A 19,974-nucleotide genomic window follows, 5' to 3' on the forward strand; every position below is an offset into this window, starting at 1 on the left:
CGGACGGTACTGGGCTGGCAGTGGGTGTGGTGGGAAGGAGGGGCAATCCCAGCACTGCCTTTCTCTAGAGGTCCAAGCCAGGATTTCTCTTCCAGACTGCTGCCTCCTCCTGGGAGGTCCTAGGAGTGACGTTGTAGGGGTGGTAGGATCTTTTTCTGTCCCATAACCAGTACACACCTGCATGCTGGGACATCAATTCAGCCAAATCTCCTGCTGCATTTTGTGAGCAGGAAATAGGCTGAGGTAGGTGCAGTCACCTCACAACCTCCTTCTGCTACTTTTGAAGTCCATTTTCAACCACTGTTTCTCCTGGATGAAGTATGAGACAGCTGTTTCATCACTGCAGCATGAAGGGTTCTGGTGCTCAAGCTGAAAGCATGTTTTAACCTTAATTCATGACATAGGTAGGCAAAGGCTTCGTTTGGCTGCTGGAGCTGCTGATCTGCCTCCTCAAGTGCTTTCATCTCCCTGAGATTCAAGAGCCATTCCCAGATGCATTAGGTTCAGGATTTAGATCTGAATAGAGCTCACACCTTGCTGGTGACTCTCACCCTGCTCCAGGTGTGTCTTCCCACCCACTCCAGCATCAGCCTACCAGGTTTGGAGCTCATGTGATGCTCTCACCACTGAGTGCTTTCCCCGTGCTGATGGGCATCTGGTGCTGCAGACCATGCAGGGCACTGAGCTGGGCTTGCCCTGTGCAGGGTCTCTGCACTAATGCAGTTGTGTTTGATGACAACAGGGCCATCACAGCAGCAGATCACGGCGGGAGAGGACTCCAAGTGACTGTGCCCAGTTGGCCTTGCACAGCCTGGGCCAGCACCATGAGTGGTGAGTATGAACCCAGAGCTGTCTGGGACGGGAGGGGATCAGCATCTCCTGTCATCTGTGCTGCTTTAATGCTCTCTAGTACCAGTTCCCTGGGGTGGGAACATATCCAGATCAGGGCAAGGCAATGCCTGGCAAGTCCTACTTCTGCATGAGAAGAACTTGGCTTCTGGTGTCAGAGAGTTTTATGCCAGGCAGCATGGAAGGCAGCTACCCTGGTCCCCAGGGTGATGAGCTCTGTGCTGAGATGCACTTTGGAGAGGATGTCCCCTCTCATAGCAGTCTGGGAGTGTCAGTCCTTGCCTGGGCACTGGGTCAAGAGGACCTTGCTGCCTGCTGTGGCTCATCCCAGTCTCTCTGGCTGTGCCCATCTTCCTCTTGGTGCTTTGCAGTGTACTCTCCTGCTCCAGCACCAGCACAGCAGAGTGCTGGGAGCTACAGGGAGGTCACCACTGGCAAAGGAGGCACCAGGGCTTAACTGGGTTTCTACAGGTGTTGAAACTTGAGGTGCCTTGCAGACAAGGTGGGCTAAGTGCATACTTGCTTTCCAGCTCTTTGAGTGTAGCTTGTGAGCAGTAGCATGGTGATAGTGATCCTCTGCACATGGCATTGGGCTCTGAAGTCTCTCCAGTGGAGAAGCTGTCTCTAACTTAATCCCAGAGCAAAGCCATCTTTCCCCCTAGAAGTTCAGGACTGTTCTGGGTGGCAGGAGAGCTGCTTTCTGCAGCCCCTGTGAGAGCAGCTGATGAAGGTCTGGGTGTCACACAGCCATAGCTGGCTTTGGAGGAGTCAGGAGACCGCCTCTAAGCTTGGGGGCTACTAGAGGGGGTTCTTCGATCTGGCAGCATGAGGCTCTGGGTACTAATGGCGTTGCCCAGAGATGCTTAGGGCTGCTGAGGGAGTGAAAGGCACTGCCAAACAGTAGGCTGTGTCCATGCTGTAAAGAGCCAGGAGGTAACAGGCGTGGTTCTGTGTGCTGCAGGCCGGACGTGTGCCCTCTGCCAGCACGCAGGGCCCCGCTCCCCGTCCTCATGGGGACGGGCAGGATCTACTCCATGCAGAACATCTTCCAGACCATGTACCTTCTGGGCCAGGTGCTCCTCCACCGTGTCCAGGACTCTCTGCAAGGCTCAGTGCTGTCCAGGTGACTTTGGCTCGTCTTGAGCCACCTCCCTGTCATTCTGCAAGGGCTCGCCTTTCCCTCGCTAAGGCATGAGCCAGGCACCACCTCTGGGAGCTGCAGCCACACAGTGCAGGAGCAGGAGGATCCTGCATGGCTGCCCCGGGCTCTCCCTCTTGCCTGTCCTGTCTGCCAGCTCCGGGTGTCTGGCCCAGGAGTGCCTGGTGCACCCTGCCCGGGTGCACCCTGCTAACCCAGCCCAGCTTGTGTCTCATGCTTAGCTTAACTCTGGTGCCTTGGGCCCTCTGCACCCCCCTGAGTGATGGAGTGCTGCCTGTGACATTGCTGGGATTTCGGGTGCTCTTCACTACTAAGAGTGCTGTTTTTTTTCTGCATGCCTTGGTAGCTCGACGGAGGTGAAGGGAATCCAAATCCAGAACAGATGGCCTGACCCAGGTCCTGTCCCCAGAACACCCTCTCCTGGGGGATCCCAGCACCCTTGACTGTGTCCTGGTCACTCATAATTAACCTTTTCCAAGAACTGGCTGCAGCAGGTTGCTCATCCCATGGCCAGGGTGCAGTATGCCTGCGTGCTCACTGGAGCAGGCATGCAGGGGCCTCAGTCTCTTCGGGTGTGCTGGAGCAGCTATCTCCATCCCACTCATCTGTGCAAGTGCAGTAAATGTTATGTGTTTGAAAGACATGGTTGCAGCCGTAAGGTGTCCTCACTGCTCTAAGGCTGCTGAGCACCCAGAGGAACGTCTAAATACTTCTAATTCTCCTTGAGCAGAGGCTATAGGCAGAAAGGGTGGAGAGTGAGCATCCATCATCTGTATCATCAGTGGCACATCCTGCCTTCCCTCCCCAGCTGGAGTGGAGGTGCAGCAGTGGAGCTGGCTCCTCCCTGTGGGGAATGCAAAGTGATGTGCCTGCTTTTAACTACAATAGGCTGACTGTAACTACAATAGGCTGACTGTTGTCAAATGTGGCTTTTTTTTTTTTTTAGACAAAGTCTAGACATGCCAACAGATCTGTTTAGTGGCTATGTGGGACTCTCTCCCTCCTCTCATGAGCGGTAAAGGAGGTTTAGGCTATGTTACAATGAGAGGTGGTAGCTTGTGGAGCTGCTCTAATGCAGTGGGTTGAGTTTCAGGCCTCTCTTAAGGTCTCAATCTTGCTTTGAAGCCAGCCACCTTGAAACACCTCTTCTTGGTAGTTTTACATCACTTCAGATGCATCCAGTATCTTTTTTATACACTTTTGTGCCCCTGAGCAAGAATAAAAAATTAAAAAATGACTGAGCTGATTTGTTTGTCCTGAGATTTTACTAAAGAAAAGTCTGTTCTCAGACAGAACTGGAATATTTGCCTGAGAGTGAACTGAAGGGTGTGAGTCGTTGGAAGGCCTCTAGTCTCTACTTTAAAGGTTGTTCACCTGTATCAACTGGGAGTTTTCAGTCAAAAGCTGCAGGATGTATCCTTTCTTAATGACTCTGTGCAGGGGGAAATTGTGTTTTCTTCTTGTTGTCCCTTTCTTTTTACACTGCAGCTGTATTACATGCAGGTATTGCCTCACAGAGGTATTTTCAGATGGAGGTGCACTGACTGTTCTGTGGATTTGAGCTGTTCTGGCTTGTCTTTGGCGAGATCCACGTCAAGTTGCCCTCTCCTCCTCAAGGTCTCTGAAGGAGCAGTGTTGGACACTTGTTAACCCCTATGGTATCAGCAAGTGCCCATGTGAGTTAGTGTGTGCAGAGGGCAGCTTTGGTTATAGAAGAACTGATGCAGGGCTAGCCTGTGATGATAGGAACAACAGACCAAACATGGCAATTTTGGTTTTTCTCATTGTGGATCCACTTTATTTTGTGACTCGGTGCTGAGGGCCCTGCAGCCAGGCTGTGTCCCCAGGGGGTGCCTTGGGGATCTGTGGTCTGTGTTGCCTCTCCACTGCAGCAGCCAGTCCCAGTGGTGGTCCCTTTGTTTCCAGGCATGGAAGAAAGTGGTGTGTGCTTGGGTTACTTGCTTAGGTGTCAAGTTGCAGGTAAAATTTGCTGTAAGAGCAAAAAGTGATTTTGTTTTGTGTTGAGGTGGGGCGAGGGGCAGGGAAAGGGAACTGTGATACCTGGAGATGCTGGAGAGGAACAAATCCTTGTCTCAGCAAACACAGGACCCTTTTCTGCTGGCTGATGCACTTGCTCAGATAGTTCCCCTGAGCTGATGGCTGCTTCCCACCAGCAGGATCCTCACCTGCTGATGTGAATGAGATCATCCCTCCATTGGCCCTGGGATTCATATTTATCCGACTGCCTCTAAAGATGATTTATCCAACCCTCAGTGAACTCGTCTGAATATAGAGAATGGATGGTTGGTAAATGTTTTTTCTCTCTTGGACCTTTACAGAAATACAAGCATGTGTTTTCCCTGCTGTCATGGCATGTGCTGTATTTTTTGTTGTGATCACTGTGGAGTGCATGGTGGTGGGGTATAAATATGCATGATGGGGGTTACAAAGGGGTGAGTAGATGCTGTGCAGGTAGAATCAAAGAATTGTTTTGATTGGAAAAGACCCTTAAGATCTTTGAGTCTAACCATAAACCTGTAAAGGCTGCCAAGTCCACCACTGCACCATGTCCCTAAGTACACCTTTTAAATAGCTCCAGGGATGGTGACTCCACCGATTACCCGGGAAGCCTGTTCCAGGGCTTTACAACCCTTTCTGTGAAGATGTTTTTCCTAAAATCCAATATAAACCTCCCCTGGTGCAACTTGAGGCCATTTCCTCTTGTCCTATCACTTGTTACTTGTGAGAAGAGGCTGAGGCCCACCTTGCTCCAACCTCCTTTTAGGTAGTTGTAAAGAGTGACGAGGTCTCCTCTCAGCCTCCTCTTCTCCAGGCTAAACAGCCCCAGTTCCCTCAGCTGCTCCTTGTAAGACTTGTTCTTTAGACCCCTCACAAGTTTCATTGCCCTTCTTTGGACATGCTCCAGCACCTCAATGTCATTCTTGTAGTGAGGGGCCCAAAACTGAATGCAGTATTTGAGGTGCAGCTTCAAGAGTGCTGAGTCTGGGGGGACGATCACTCCCCTAGTCCTGCTGGCCACACTATTTCTGATCCAGGCCAGGATGCCCTTGGCCTTCTTGGCCACCTGGGCACACTGCTGGCTCGTGTTCAGTCGCTGTCCCCCCACACCCCCAGGTCCTTTTCCACCAGGCAGCTTTCCAGCCACTCCTCCCCAAGCCTGGAGTGTTGCCTGGGGTTGTTGTGACCCCAGTGCAGGACCCGGCCCTTGGCCTTGTTAACCCTAATCCAGCTGACCTCAGCCCATTGCTCCAGCCTGTCCAGATCCCTCTGCAGAGCCTTCCTGCCCTCAAGCAAACTCACACACCTGCCTAACTTGGTGTCATCTGTAAATTTACTGAGGGTGCCCTCGTTCCTCTTGTCCAGGTCATTCATAAAGATACTAAACAGAACCAGCCCCGACACTGAGCCCTGGAGAGCACCACTTATGACCAGCCACCAGCTGGACTTAACTCCATCCATCACCACTCTTTAGGCCTGGCCATCCAGCAAATTTTTTATCCAGTGAAGTGTACTCCTATCCAAGCCATGAGCAGCTGATTTCTCTAGCAGAATGCTGTGGAGAACAGTGTCAGAAGCTTTACTGAAGTCCAGGTAGACAACATCCTCAGCCTTTCCCTCATTCACTAGGTGGGTCACCCTGTCATAGAAGGAGATCAGGTTAGTCAGTCAGGACCTGCCTTTGATAAACCCATGCTGACTGGGCCTGTTCATCTGGTTGTCGTTCATGTGCCACGTGATGGCACTCGGGATGTTCTGCTCCACCGTCTTCCCTGTCGCTGAGGCAAGACCGACAGGCCTGTAGTTCCCCAGATCCTCCTTCTGGCCCTTTTTGTAGATAGGTATTATGTTCAGTAACCACCAGTTAACTGGGATATCCCCAGTTAGCCAGGACTGCTGATAAGTGGTGGAAAGTGGCTTGGTGAGCACCTCTGCCAGCTCCCTCAGTACCCTTGGGTGGATCCCATCTGGCCCCGCAGACTTGTATGTGTCTTAAGTGGTGTTGTAGGTCACTGACCATTTTCTTTTGGATTATGTGGGCTTCATTCTGCTCCCCAGGCCTGTCTCCCAGGTCAAGGTGCTGTTCCTTCTCCCCTGATGGTGCATCTGGGCAGCACACCCTGGGCATGCACACGCTCCCTGCATGGCTCGGCTCCCCGTGGCAGTGCTGCACGCGCGGGAAGGCAGCTGCACCTCCGGAGCTCTGTTTGTCTGTCTGCATCTCTGTTTTTCTTCCCCAGGTCCCAGGAGGCTGGGCCAGCCCCAGAGAGCACCTTGGAGGAGGCTGGGGTGGCTGAGATGGCGGCAATGAGGAAGCAGGTGAGAAGGGCTGTACATGTTTCCTGGGGAAGCCATAGGAGGGTGGAAGGGCAGGCTCCGGGGGTCTGTTGCCTACTCCTGATGGGCCAAGCTATCCCAGCTGATCCTGCTAATGGAGAAGCAGGGGAGGGCTTCCATCTGTGTTGATCCATCAAGCTCCTAACCTCAGGGGCTGTGGGGCTACAGGAGACAGTCACCCTTCCATCTGCTGGCAATAAAGTGCTGAGATGCTCTTCTGAGGGGAAGGACCTTCTCCTCCTCTTCACCACAAAGATAGCTGCTGCTCTAGAAAAGGGGGACCTGGAAGAGATAGCAGCTCCCATCCCTCCATCCCTTGCTGCCACATGCCTCTGGGGTGTAGCCAGTGTCCTGCCCTTTGCTGCAGGGCTAACAGTGGCCCTGCTGCTTCCCTTGCAGCTGACAAGGATCTCTGGGAGGCTCCGTGTGCTGGAGGAGCAGTGCCACGCCTGGCGGCAGAAGGAGGCCCTGGTCTACTCTGTGATGATCTCCACCTGCCTCATCAACACATGGCTCTGGCTGAGGAGATGATTTCCCACGCCCCAGCTTTCCCTGCCCAGCCCTGGCAGGATGGATGAGGGCAGGGGAGGATCCTTACTCATGTACTTGCAAACAATAAAACTACGTGTTTCTTCTTCACTTGACCTGCTTTTTGCACTGTAGGCCCTTGAGGATCCGTGTCCTTTGGGCTCTGATTACAATTAAGGTGCCATCCCTCTCCCACGCTCTAGCATCATTTCTAGCATGAGGAAGATTATGAAGCCAGACTTTGTGCCCCAGCAGCTGGAGATGGGTGTCAGGGAGAGGTGGGGTACAAGGAGTATGGCCCAACAGGTGTTGTCCCAGGGCTGGGGCGTGGCTGCAAATGCTCTGTGCACACTAGCAAACACCTTGTGTGTTTGATGGGGTCAGTGCTTGTGTGGGAAGCTGCTGTGAGGAGCCCAGGTCTCATAAGAAGTCTGGGGCTGATGCAGGGGTGTCTGTTGTGCAAAACAATGGGAGACCCTCTGGCCCTTGGGCTGTCTGCTGGAGGAGATGCAAAACCAAGGTGCTGGGTGTTTGCTGACAGGGTTACAGTCTTAGCCTGTGGTGGGCCCAGTCCCCTGGCCATGTCCCAGCCTGGGTAACTGAATTCTGACCCTATAAAATCCTCAGCCAGCTGCTGTGGTCTGTTCTTCATCCTCTACCTCAAAAGCCTATGTAGAGTGGTTGAATGTTTTTAAACTGCTGGTGGGTTTTCTTTTCTTCCAAGTGCAATTGCTCTTTGGTGGAGATAGTACTGCTGGTTCTCCCATGCCATAGCCCTGCTCTAGGAGGTACAGAGCTGGAGGAGCCAGGATCTCCCGTCCCCCAGGCACTGCTGTGCCACCTTGGCTCCTGTCCTGCAGGAGGCAGTTCAGCAGCAGGTTTGCAGATGTTCAGATCTGATGTGACTAAGGGCATTGCTGAGCTCTGAGCTTGTGCAGGAGCTTGGCTTTTTCCCAGAGAGATGGAAATGGCCAACCTCCCCATGGTGACTTTCTGAATTCTAAGACCAACAGTGATGCCACCAGATGTAGATAATCATTGGGTTGCCAATGCCAGAGGGCAGGATCTCTCCCAGCTCTGCTCCTGTAGCTTCAGCAATAGTGCAGGAACACAGGTGAGGGGAATTCTTGGCCCAGATGCTCTTTAGCTAAAAACAAGCTCAGTTCAACAGCTTTGCACTTGGATCTGAGGTGACTTTGAGACACGATTGATGGTTCATCCAGCACATCTGCTGGAGTTGTGCCGGCAGGTTCTGGGGGCAGGTTTTGGCATGGCTTAACAGGACCTTTCTGTTCCACCTGTAAGTCATTGTAGCTGGATCTGCAGGTAATCCAGATGTCCCAATAGCTTATTTACAGATGTGGATGCTTGAGCGTTTTCTGCCAGCAGCTGCATCAAGCATCCAGGACTGTACATCTGTCAGCTGGATGTTGATTAATCGATAGCTATCCCACAAGTAATTGGAGACCTGAACCTGTATCAGATAGCCATGCTGGGAGTGCTGAGATTTATTGCAGACGAGAGCCAGGATGACGTGGTGTGCTTAGTGTGCTGTGCCGTGGCAGGGTGGGTGTGGGGGGTGGCAGCACTGGTGCGGGGGTGGTTCCTGGGGTGCTTCCAGGGGCATCACACAGCAGGTCTGGGTAAGGGGGCTGCCTCTGGGTGATTCATGCCAGGAAAGCAAGGAAATCGTTTGGCTGGTTTCTCTTCTCTGAGAGGTGCCAAAACGTTTTGGAGGAAGCTGACCATTGGGGTTTTTTTAAGCTGTATTTTAGGGTGAGAAGGGCTCACCCTAAAATCACACTTTGAATCACACTTCAAAGTGTGGATTGAAGATGTTTGGAGGAGAGGTGATTGAATTGCATGTGTTTTCAAAGTCTAATTATTGGTGGGTTGTAGGAGGTACAATATGACTTTCACATAAGACATAAGCCCTGGTGTAAATCTGGAAATACTGACCCATAAAATGCATGTTTTAATAAGCTCGATGTGTTCTGGCTGTGTTTCTTCTACCAACCATGGAGTCTGATCCTGATGCCCCAGTGGATGGGAACGGGTAAGGTTTGTTCCCTTGGCAGCAGGACTCTGACCTGGTGCTGGATGTCTCAGCCACTCACGCTTCCTGAATCGTGTGCTGGATTTCTGCCATCTCCAGAGCTCGTTTGGCCTGCCGGTGTCAAACACACATGCCAGCCACCCTGGCTGGGGGTAACTGGGAGGAGGAGAGTGTCTGGTTACTGCCATCCCTGTTGAGGTGCAATGATTTTATATATTTCCTTTCTCTTTCCTGCCTCCTCTTCTTTGTCCTGGGGCAGCACATGTGGCAGGGCTGGGTGTCTCTGCCAGAAGTGTCTTGTGCAGTATGGTGAGGGAGCAGCTCCTGGAGTTCTCCTGTTGCTTTTGAAGGCAGCTGCAGGCAGAAAGCAAAAGGAGATGTGGAAGTGGGACAGATCTGTTCCCAGATCTGAGGTCTGTGGCCTGGGGACAAGAGCAGGGTGATGTGTCCCTTGCTGCTGGGTGCTCACCCACGAAGCACCAACACCACCAGCAGTCTTGACCAAGGCTGCAAAAATTCTGTTTCCTCCTTCAGACTCCCTGCTCTTCCAAGTTTTTAGTGTGATCGGAACAAGTGGATTTTAAAGCTTTGAAGGAAAAGAGAAGGTAAGCCTTTGATAGTGAAGGGACTCCTGGCACTTTCAGATCAGCCCTGCCCATGGTGCAGGACTCTATGCACGTGGCACAGACTGGTCCAGCCTCGTGGCTAGATGCTGGAGGAAGGGGGTGAAAATTAATCTCTTCCTTGTTGCCTCAAGGACGTGAATTTTTAGCTAACTGTTTATTAGAATGGCTTTGTGAACAAAACATGAGGGCAGACATTGGTGAAAGATGTATTTTGTGATCATCCTCAAACTGCACCTCCCTCCGCCGGGACTCCAAAGCAGCACATTTGGTCTCCTGCCTGAGCAGGAGGAGAGGTGGCTGGATGGGAGGGTGTTAAAATGCGGCTACTTCTGCAAATTTCCCATCCTCACAGTAGCTGTGGCACAGCCTGTGGAGCAGGGGAATAGTCAGCAGCTTTGTTTTTTCCTATTGCAGCGGGCTGCGGGGGGAGCAGAAGCAGGCAGCCCAGAAGACAATCCCCTGGTGTGGCAGGACTTGGGCCCAGCAGAGGGGCTGCTGGCTGTGCCTGTCCCTGGGTGGGTGGTGACCCTTCCCCAGTGTTTGCTGGGGACTCGGGGGCCTCTAGTCCCAGAGCTGCTCAGGTCGGCTGCGATTTCCAGCTGGGCTCTGCCCTGAGAGATGTCTGGGATCCCTCCAGCCACTGAGGAGGTGACAGGGAGAAGGGGAATGGTGGGTAGGGAAATGGAGCATCCCTGAGCAGCACGTTTCCCTCCTCCCCTTTCATCTCCCAGACACAAAGCTGGCTGCTGTTAATTCTTCTGAAGTGCACCTTGTTGCCCAGGGTGTGGAGGATGCCCAGGGGACGGGCGTGCTGTGGTGACGAGTCACGAGCACACGCGTGTGTGTCGTCCTTCCACATCAGAGGTGTGTCCACTTCTGCTGCTGCCAGGGTGCTGCCTGGTACCTCTCCTGCTTCTCTGCTGGGGACCTCTGCAGCTCAACACACGTTTTAAAAGCCTGAGTGCTCCAGAGGCAGCCCTGGAGGCTCCCAGGGGAGGGATGCTCCCCAGCCGCCCTTGCTGGCTCGGTTGGACAGCCGCCAAGTGTTGAAGGATCCTGGGGTCACCAAACTGGTAAGTGGACAGAGAGTGGTGGCTTCCCAGCAGTGGCTCTGCTGCCCCGGGGAGGTGGCTTGTTTGGGCGTGACCGTCCCTCTGTGTGGTGTGGATGTAGCCTTTGTGCATGCTGGTAGAGGTGTGCAAGTCATTGCCTTCCTCTAAGCAGAGCTGCAGCCATGGGCTGCACTGTGTGAGAGCACAGGCATGTTGTCTCCAGGAACCTGCCTCAACCATGCATTGCGGGTCTGGAGAGCACTGTGCCCCAGGGGAGGTGGGCAGGGCAGCCGGGCTGGGAATATGTGGTCGAGGGCATTGCCTGTATGCCTTTGTGTCCATGCACGTGCAAGTCCATGTTTCTGTGAGGTGCCTTTGCATGGAGTGGTCCATACTAGAGTGCAGCAGAAGAGTGAGGGCTGCATGTGATGCTGGGCTGGGCAAGCCCTGTGGGCATCTCTTGCTTCTTAGATAAACAAACCCCAGTGAAATCCCACGCTTAACAGCTCTGCAGAAGCCTCCAGATACTAACGTAAGATCTCTGCTAAAACCAGGTGGTGGCTCCTGCCAGCAGGAACCTCAGAAAGACCCTTTTTAAATAGCAAACCTTACTTTTCAACGCGGGAGGTTTCTGTGGTGACAAGAGGTGGGGCTCACTAGGGCAGAGCACGACCAGGCTGCAGTGCCTTGGGGAAGGAGGGTAGATGTTTGGGTATAAACACCTTTGTACATGGAAAGTCTAGCCTGTGCTGCTGCAAGACAGCACCTTCTCACCAGGTCTGGCCTTGCAGTTAGGAGTCTGTTTCCTTGTCCTCGGGCAGGCAGTGGTGCCAAGAGCTCGTTGTTATGGCTTGGCTCGCTGGGGATGCTGTTGCCCTGGCAATGGCTGAGGAGCCTGAGCAACAAGGAGAGCATCTTTCATGGGCCATGTGCAGATGTGGGATCCCTTGGGGGAGGGCAAAACGCTTTGCAGAACCCTTACTGTAGCATCAGCAATGGCTGGTGGTGGAAAACACGGGGTGGTCACATCCTGTAGGGTTTGACCTGCTCTTCCCATGCTGTACTGTATCTCTGTGTTCAAACTATGTGACATGTCCTGCATGGCTCTTCTTGTGGCTGTCTTCTGCTCTTCACAGGTCTCTGGAGCAGTGTGTGTGCCCGTGGCCTCCTCACATGGAGGAAGATGGCCAAGAGTAATGGTCTGCACAGCTCACCGGCCAACTGCCACCCTTGCCCACCTGGCCAAGCCCAAGGCGAGGGTGATGCGGAGGGTGTGAGGCTCAGCACCAGGAGGTCAGGCTGGTCCCTGGTTTGGCTTAGGGAGGTAGCAATGAGGCAGGGAAGGGAAGGCCAGCTCGTGTCTGCTGAGACCTGGCGTGGGCAGGGTTGTGATGCCAAAGCCCAGCTGTCTGCTTCCTCTAGTTCACCTGGCTGTGGGCAGGTGGCATGGTGTGGCTGTGAACCCCCCTTTTCCCCACTGCAGGTCCTGCTCAACCCAGGATGACACCTCCTCAGAGCTGCAGAGAGGAGCTCCCCCAGATGGAGGGGAGCAGTTGGCTGCCCCCGCTTTCCAAGGCAGGCAAACGTTGGCCAGGTACTTGTGTGTGCTACTGGCCTGGGGTGAGCCTGAGCCTTTTGTGCCTGGCTTTGACACTGGGGACTTGCCTGGGGTCAGAGTCCCCTCCTGCTGTTTGGTGTTAAAGGGTTGCAGGGCCCAGTGTCTGTGTGCCCAATGCCCACGCAGAGAGCTGCAGGAGGGGCTGACTCCATCACCACTGGGGCCCTGGGTGGGCTCAGAGGCTCCACTCCCTTTCAGGCAGCCTTGCTCTGCCTCAGTCACCCGCACATTCCTCACGTCCTTGTGGGAATGGCAGCAGGACTGGGGCCTCTGCCAGGGTGGGCTCTCTTGCTCAGCATCTTCTTGGTCCTACCATCACTATGAAGTGGGAAAAAGGAAGTATTTGGGCTTGAGAGGGAGTTGTGAGAGTTTTCTTCTCAGCTGTAGCCCCCCTTCTTGCTCTCAAGCTTTTGCTACCTCCTTGCTCCCCAGGTACCTCCTGATTCTACCTCTCTCCCCTGTCCAGGATAATCCGGCTGGTGCTGGTGCTGAGGGACTGGGCCCACAAGAGCCTGCACGAGGAGCAACAACAGCCAGACCCCTTCCTCGAGCGCTTCCAGGGCCCTGAGCTCCAGGCAGTTGCTGCAGGTGCTGGCAGTGATCTGGAGGGCGAGGAGACTGAGGAGGAAAACACAAAGTAGGGTCCCTTTCCTGTTGAGCTGTGCATGGGGCCTGGGGGCTCCCAGCAGTGGTGGGCAGTGGAGGTGGATGGGGATGGGAGAGGGGGAGGTGGGAGGTGTCTTCCCTGCCCTCCCCAGCCCCTGTCCTGGCAAGCAGCCCAGCTTTGCTGGGCTGTTGTGCAGGCACACAGGACCTAGAAGGCTGTCCCTGTGGGAAAAGACTGGGCTTGTCCCACACCTTTGTGGGGTCTTCTCTCTTCTGGTTCATGCCCTGGTAGGAAGCACACATTGCATGGTTCCTAGCAGACCTCCCCATGTCCTGTAAAGAGATGCACCTTCAGTTTGTGCATATGGGGAGCTGAGGACAAGCCAAGGGATGAAGGGTCTCCACTCAGGAGACCATGGCAAGAACAAATGCATGGGATTTGCCAGCCTCATTCATCATCTGCAGGATGAAGGGAGATGAAGCGAGTGCATTTGCCTCCCAAAAAGCAGACACTGTGACAGCAGCTTTCTGAAAAGGCTCTTTCAAATCCAGCCCTTTCATCTCCTCAGCTCACACTCCTGGTGAAAAGCAATAACCTGGCTTTTCTTCTGCTGGCTAATTAAAGGGCAAAGCTCATGGACTACTCTGGACCCTACCATTATACATTGTAATTAAACGACCAAGAAACAAACTTCTGTAGGAGAAAAATATCTGAGCCTTGTATCTGGGTCTTTACTAGTCATGGAAAGATGTGTTCTGCCCTGAGAGGTTAAGAGGAGCTTGTTAATTATCAGAAGCTGAAGTGTGCCATGCAAAGGCTGCTTGGTGCTAGTGGGCTATTGGGGAGACAGTGGTAACTTCTGCTGTTTTCTGGGTCCTCAGCTCCACAGGTAAGGAGATCCCCAAGTCTGGAAACTCCACATATGAGCTGCTATTCGTGGCTGTGGGAGCACCCATGGCTGCAGGCTTGGGTACAAATCCTTCAGGAAGAGGCAGATGATTATTTCTTCTGCCTGGGTTAACCCAGAGCTCTGGTTTTCCAACCTGGCCCTGCCACTAGCTAACGTGGCTGTGGCCACCGGCCGGGGGGAGGGGGCTGTGCCCCCCGGCCGTGGGCAGCACTGATGATTTAAAGCTGAAATGGAGGTTATCAGAGCTTGTGGGAGTTACAACAGTACTGGCTGTCTGCAAGTGAGTCAGTGCTTCCCGGGTTGGTGCTGCGTGCCCCAGGGAGCAAGGAGTCCCTTTCTCACAAAACATTTCAGTCACACTTTCTGAGCAAGAGAGAAGTGCTGTTCTTGGGGAGGCTGGAGCACCTGCCTCTCTAGCTGTGCCCAGAGCGGGGGTGAAGGGCTGCCACTGGCTCTGTGCCCAGTGCAGGTCCCCTCGCTCCGGGCACTGCGGCGCGGTGCCGCCGCCTGTGCTGCTGCGGAACGAGACTTCAAGGCAGAGGTTTTGCTTTTGAAGTTGTCAGAAGCAGTGGGTTGGTCATGGGTGATCTGTTGACAAGTGGGTTGTTTTTGTTCTATCACTCCAGAGAGTTTTGCATGTTCAAAAGCAGGAAGGGAGGGAAGGAGAGAGGGGGAGAAGGAGTTTTGCCCTACTGGGCTGCATCAACCAAGCCTACCAGCCCAGCTGCAGAGTTCCTCTTCCCTGGCTTCTCCAGTAAGATCTGGCAACTGGAGCACACACATCTTATCTCAGGGTCCCAAGATGAGCAGGATCAAACACTTGTGAGCAGTTCAAAGGCTGGACCCAGGACTGAGCAAACTGCAGGCAGGCAGCTGGAAGCAGCAGGGTGATGGCAGGTAGCTGCTCCCCCAGTCACTGCTCTGGGGCTTGGGCATCCCCTCCTGGTGCTCCCACTGATCTGCAGCACACTTCCCTTCCTGCTGTAAATAAAGTTCTCGTAAGATCTGTCTGGCATCAATCCATACCTCTTCTGGGACAGGCAATGTCATGTAACGAGAAGTTTTCTGATCACCTTCTTCCATACGTCTACTTCTGGCTCTGACACTGGGGTGCTTGTAGGCACCTGCTTTGCCTTACTGTCCTATAGTTTCCTCTTCTGATACGTTACTGAGCCTAATTTGGAGGCTAAAGGAGCTTAAACAGTGCTGAACATTTTTGCTTGGCACTTTTTGGATTAGTTTTAGTTTACAGAATGGCACTCAAGCTGCAGCTGTCTCTGAGCCAGTCTAGTGCAAGGGATGAAGGATGTGGCTCAGATGGTTCCTTCCAACCCTTTTTGCTGTGTTTAGCCCTTTATTCATACATTGCTGGCTCTGGCTTCTCTCTGCTTCCAGGAAGAAATGGCAGATCTTCGTGGTGGACCCTGCAGGGGACTGGTATTACCGCTGGCTTGCTGTCATTGCAGTTCCTATCCTCTATAACTGGTGCTTGCTCATAGCCAGGTGAGCTGGGAAGTTGTAGGGTCCCTGTCTCCTCTAGTCCTTCTGGTCACCTTGTTGTGGTTCAGCCAGGATGAGGCAACTGACACTGGTGCTGCTGGGGCTAGTGGGAACCTAAAGGAAAGGGAGCCCCTGCTATCACAGTGACTTCTGCTATGCAAAGACAGAGCATCCATCCTCTGGTCCTGGTTGGAAAGACCATGATTTCAAGGTGGAGCTTGCAAGGTGCATTTGGGAGCTGGTTTCAAGACACTGCTTTGCCTAGGTCAAGGGATGGCAGATTTTTCAGAGAAGGGGGTTTTAATTTCTAGGAGACGAGGGGCAAGTGGTCACACTCCGTTGCAGAGAGCCTCAGAATCAGCCTGTGTTCGGCTGGAATAGTTGGAGAGGGTATGGAGACTTGTTGGTCTCACCACCCTATTTTGTGACCTTCCTCCAGGGCTTGCTTCAGTGACCTGCAAAAGGCCTATGTTGTCCTCTGGCTGGTGTTAGACTACATCTCAGACTGCATCTACATTGGCGATATAGTGATCCGCCTGCACACAGGTAGGCAGAAGCAACATCCTGGCTTGTGAACGCTTTGATTTAATCCTCTAAAATTGGAGATGAGCTGCAAGGGAGAGGCCTAGTCTGCAGCTCCATTAGAAGGAAGGTTTTGTCTACCTTGGCACTTGCTAGCATGAAGCAGTCTCCAGAGAAAGAATCTAATTAAAAGATCTGAGAAGCTATGTAAGTTTCAGAATGAAAGATTAATCACCCCAGCTTTCAGCTTCACTTTTGAATAATTGTACAGAATTACCAGCATTACTATTAGTATTCAGGCATAGTTGAAGGTCTGTAGTTTTGATTTTGTATCAGTTCAGCTAATGAATTATCTACACGGAAAAATAGTAGAATTTAGTGTTCTTGGAATGCAGCAGGCAGCTGTACGTTTCCTGTTGGAACCGCAATAATTCATGATCTGGAGGAGGAAACCTTTGCCTGCCCATTTCTTTGTGGCAAAAGACTAAATCTCTAAGCGATATCTTTAGGTGGCTTTTGCCAGATGAAGAGCTTGAGTGATAGCAAAAGTTTATAAAATGAGTAGATCGGGTGGAACTGGTGACATTTGGATGACCCTGTGCATGCATGTGCATGGCATACCATAAAATGTTCATCAGAAGTGCTTACAAAGCCTGAAGAATAGTTGAACATAAGCCAAGATAATTCTGTCATTTGCTTCTCTGTTAGGTTTCTTGGAAGAGGGCCTCCTGGTTAAGGACCCAAAGAAGTTACAGGATAACTACATCCACACCTTACAGTTCAAGCTGGATGTTCTCTCCATCCTGCCCACGGACCTGGCATACTTGGCTGTGGGATTGCACCGCCCCGAACTGCGTTTCAACAGGCTGCTGCACTTCTCCCGCATGTTTGAGTTCTTTGATAGTACTGAGACCAGAATCAGCCACCCCAACATCTTCCGCATCAGCAACTTGATTCTTTACATCTTGGTCATCATCCACTGGAACGCATGCATATATTATGCCATCTCCAAGGCCATAGGCTTTGGAGAGGACACCTGGGTCTATCCCAACGTCACAGACCCTGAATACGGATACCTGACCCGAGAGTACGTCTACTGTCTCTACTGGTCTACATTGACTTTGACTACCATTGGAGAGACTCCTCCCCCTGTGCGTGATGAAGAGTACCTCTTTGTGATCTTTGATTTCCTCATTGGTGTCCTCATCTTTGCCACCATTGTGGGGAATGTGGGATCCATGATATCCAACATGAATGCTACCAGGGCAGAATTCCAGGCAAAAATCGATGCCATCAAGCACTACATGCAGTTCCGCAAGGTGAGCAGAGATATGGAAACCAAAGTCATTAAGTGGTTTGACTACCTGTGGACCAACAAGAAGGCAGTAGACGAACGGGAAGTTCTCAAGAATCTCCCTGATAAGTTAAGGGCAGAGATTGCCATCAACGTTCACCTGGAGACACTGAAGAAGGTGAAGATTTTCCAGGACTGTGAGGCAGGTCTGCTGGTGGAGCTGGTGCTGAAGCTTCGCCCTCAGGTGTTCAGCCCAGGGGATTACATTTGCCGGAAAGGAGACATTGGGAAAGAGATGTACATCATCAAGGAGGGGAAGCTGGCTGTAGTGGCAGATGATGGAACGACACAGTATGCTTTGCTCACTGCAGGGAGCTGCTTTGGTGAGATCAGCATCCTCAACATTAAAGGGAGCAAAATGGGCAACAGGCGCACAGCCAACATTCGTAGCTTGGGCTACTCTGATCTCTTCTGCCTGTCAAAGGAGGATCTTATGGAAGCAGTCACAGAGTATCCTGATGCCAAAAGAGTCCTGGAGGAGCGTGGCCGGGAGATCCTGATCAAGGAGGGGCTGCTGGATGAGTCAGCTGCAGAGGCAAGCGCAGAAGGGAAGACTGTGGAGGATAAGCTGGACAGGCTGGCCTTAAACCTGGACACACTGCACACGCGCTTTGGCCGGCTCCTGACGGAGTACAATGATGCCCAGATGAAGCTCAAGCAGCGCATCACTGTTCTGGAGTCCAAGATAAGGCAGCAGGATCTGGAGGTCTTCTCTGATAGCTCAGACAGTCTGCTTGGGGATGAGTAGAAAGCTTTACCTGGTGGGATGCAATGGGGTCAGCTAGATGATGTCTGACCTTGTGCTGAGATAGTATTTGCTATTTCACAAGGCACATTCTGTGGCTGCCTTGCCAGACTTCTCTCAAGTCCTTAGCATTGCTGCTGCCACTAACCTCGTGACAGTTTCTGAGATGGCTCCAAATCAGTTGATTGTCCTAACTCCTCCCCCGGCCTGTCCCTTTTCTTGTTGCTTTCATCTGAGACCTTAGACTTGAATCACTAAAAGGAGGAGAATGGTTGTTGCTAATACTTCCTTCCAGCAAAAGGTCTGTGCCCATCACACCTACTTCCTCCTATTTGCCTTAGTAGAATAAGGGACATGAACCTTGCATGGAAGGTTTCCTGGATCTCCCATGTTTAGAAGATGCCACATTCCTTGCAGATAACAAAACCAGCCCAATGAGAGAGACCAAACCACAAGCCAGATACTTAAAAATGCATTTTGGTTTCAGCCTTTCTAACCCACTTTAACTAGTCTCCACTGAGTGTCTTGTGGACACCCCATCTGTACCAAAAGTCCTTACCTGCAAGATACCAAAACTCAACTAAGACAGCCCAATCTGCGACTCTTATATTTTCAAGTGGAGAGGCTTGTCTGGGTCACTGTCACTATCTGGGCCATCACACCCACACCGAGGCTGGAGCTGTCGCTGGAAGGGCAGGCAGCTGTCCTCCTGCCCGTCTCTCTTTTCCCCTCTGCTATATTTGGTGCTGTCAGAAATAGCACCTGGCACTGGTGGCTCAGTGCCACCAGCACCGCACCCTGCTGGGGGACTGCGCTGCCCAGTCCTCCTGCTCTGGGGCGATGTGAGTTCCACTGGGGCTGTGGGTGTCCCAGATCACAAGTACAATGAGAGGTAAAGTCAGCGGCTCGCTGCCCGTCAGCACATCTCCTGCGCTGTGCAGGAGGAGGACAGTGGCTGTCTCTGCTCTAGCTAATGACAGCCAGATGTGCAGGGAAGGGTTTGACTGAAATGACACATTTTGAAGGATCAAAACAGTGGTGGGACCCAGCTGTGCCTGTTTTTGCTTTGCTGGGGCTAGTTCAGAGAGCTTGCAGTGTGCATTTATCTTCTCAGGCAGCAGGTTTGCCTGTCCCCAGTGGGATTCTGGGGTTTTGCGGGCCAGTGGTCTTCTGGAGAAGAAATGAGTGGCAAAGCTGCAGGGACACATGCAGGGGTGAAAATGTGGCACTGTTGTATATGCCAGCAAAGGTCTTCGAGGCTGTGCTGCAGCCTTGCAGGCTCCACAGTATGAGCAGCTTGTTGGTGAGAAGGGCAGTGCAGGAAAGGCCACCAAACCCCTGCAAACAGCAGCCACCTCAGCTCAGCAGTAATGCCACCAGCGCCTGTGTGGGTGCTGGGCCTGGGGGAGGCAACCTCAGTTCTTTCTTCTGTTGTGTAGCTTGTCCTGACCCACCCACGTCTGGGCATCGGGGACCTTCTGCTCCTGCCCAGTTGGTCCAGGGGGTGGGCTGGGGCTGGTTTCTAAGAAGGAGAATGTTTGGTGGAGTAGGAAATTTTGGAGGAATTCATGTTCTGGGTAAAATTCAGTCAACAGTTTGGCTAAAATAATAGGATGACACATGGGGGATACGAACCCAGAAAGATTCATGGTGGAAAACTGAGTATTTGCTTTGGTCTCTCTGTTCCCTCCAATGTAAGATTGCCTCTCTTTATTCTGTATGAGAATTTTCCATTTAAAAATAATAGCCTGGCTTTTGGGGGCCGGTCGGAGAGTGAAGGTTAAATTACCAAAATTAGAATTTGAGGTAAGAAAAAAAGTGAGGTTTTTTTTGTCATCTCTAAATGAAATAGTAAGATTTCTGGTTTTCTGGTATTTTTTTTTAATTATTTTCTGGGGGGGGTGTGTGGAGATCGGTGGGTTGGTGGGTGTTTTTATTGATGATTTGGTTGAAGAGGAGGTGATTTCTCTTCTGCTTTTTCACACAACACCTAAGGCCACAGCTCCCAGCCTTCCCCTCTGCCGTGGTTCATTGCTCCCGAGTTGGCCGCTCATCCTTTGCGGGTGGCAGCTCCACCGGGGAGCGCGGCTGG

General features: G+C 52.4%; 2 protein-coding genes across 2 annotated transcripts; both read left to right on the top strand.

The window, feature by feature from the left end:
* Window positions 1-742: 742 nt before the first annotated feature.
* On the top strand, window positions 743-6,895 carry FATE1 (fetal and adult testis expressed 1; the record flags this gene model as incomplete). Its single annotated transcript, XM_008935628.1, has 4 exons — window positions 743-831; window positions 1,811-1,972; window positions 6,268-6,346; window positions 6,764-6,895. Coding segments are annotated over 4 exons (462 nt in total), but the record flags the coding sequence as incomplete, so codon positions are not given.
* Window positions 6,896-8,910: 2,015 nt separating this feature from the next.
* CNGA2 (cyclic nucleotide gated channel alpha 2) lies at window positions 8,911-19,576 on the top strand (the record flags this gene model as incomplete). Its single annotated transcript, XM_008935629.1, has 7 exons — window positions 8,911-8,948; window positions 12,110-12,220; window positions 12,711-12,881; window positions 15,157-15,264; window positions 15,701-15,807; window positions 16,492-17,827; window positions 19,522-19,576. Coding segments are annotated over exons 1-7 (1,926 nt in total), but the record flags the coding sequence as incomplete, so codon positions are not given.
* Window positions 19,577-19,974: the final 398 nt, after the last annotated feature.

This window comes from Merops nubicus, unplaced genomic scaffold, assembly GCF_000691845.1.
Source record: "Merops nubicus isolate BGI_N331 unplaced genomic scaffold, ASM69184v1 scaffold5572, whole genome shotgun sequence".
NCBI classification, from domain to species: domain Eukaryota; kingdom Metazoa; phylum Chordata; class Aves; order Coraciiformes; family Meropidae; genus Merops; species Merops nubicus.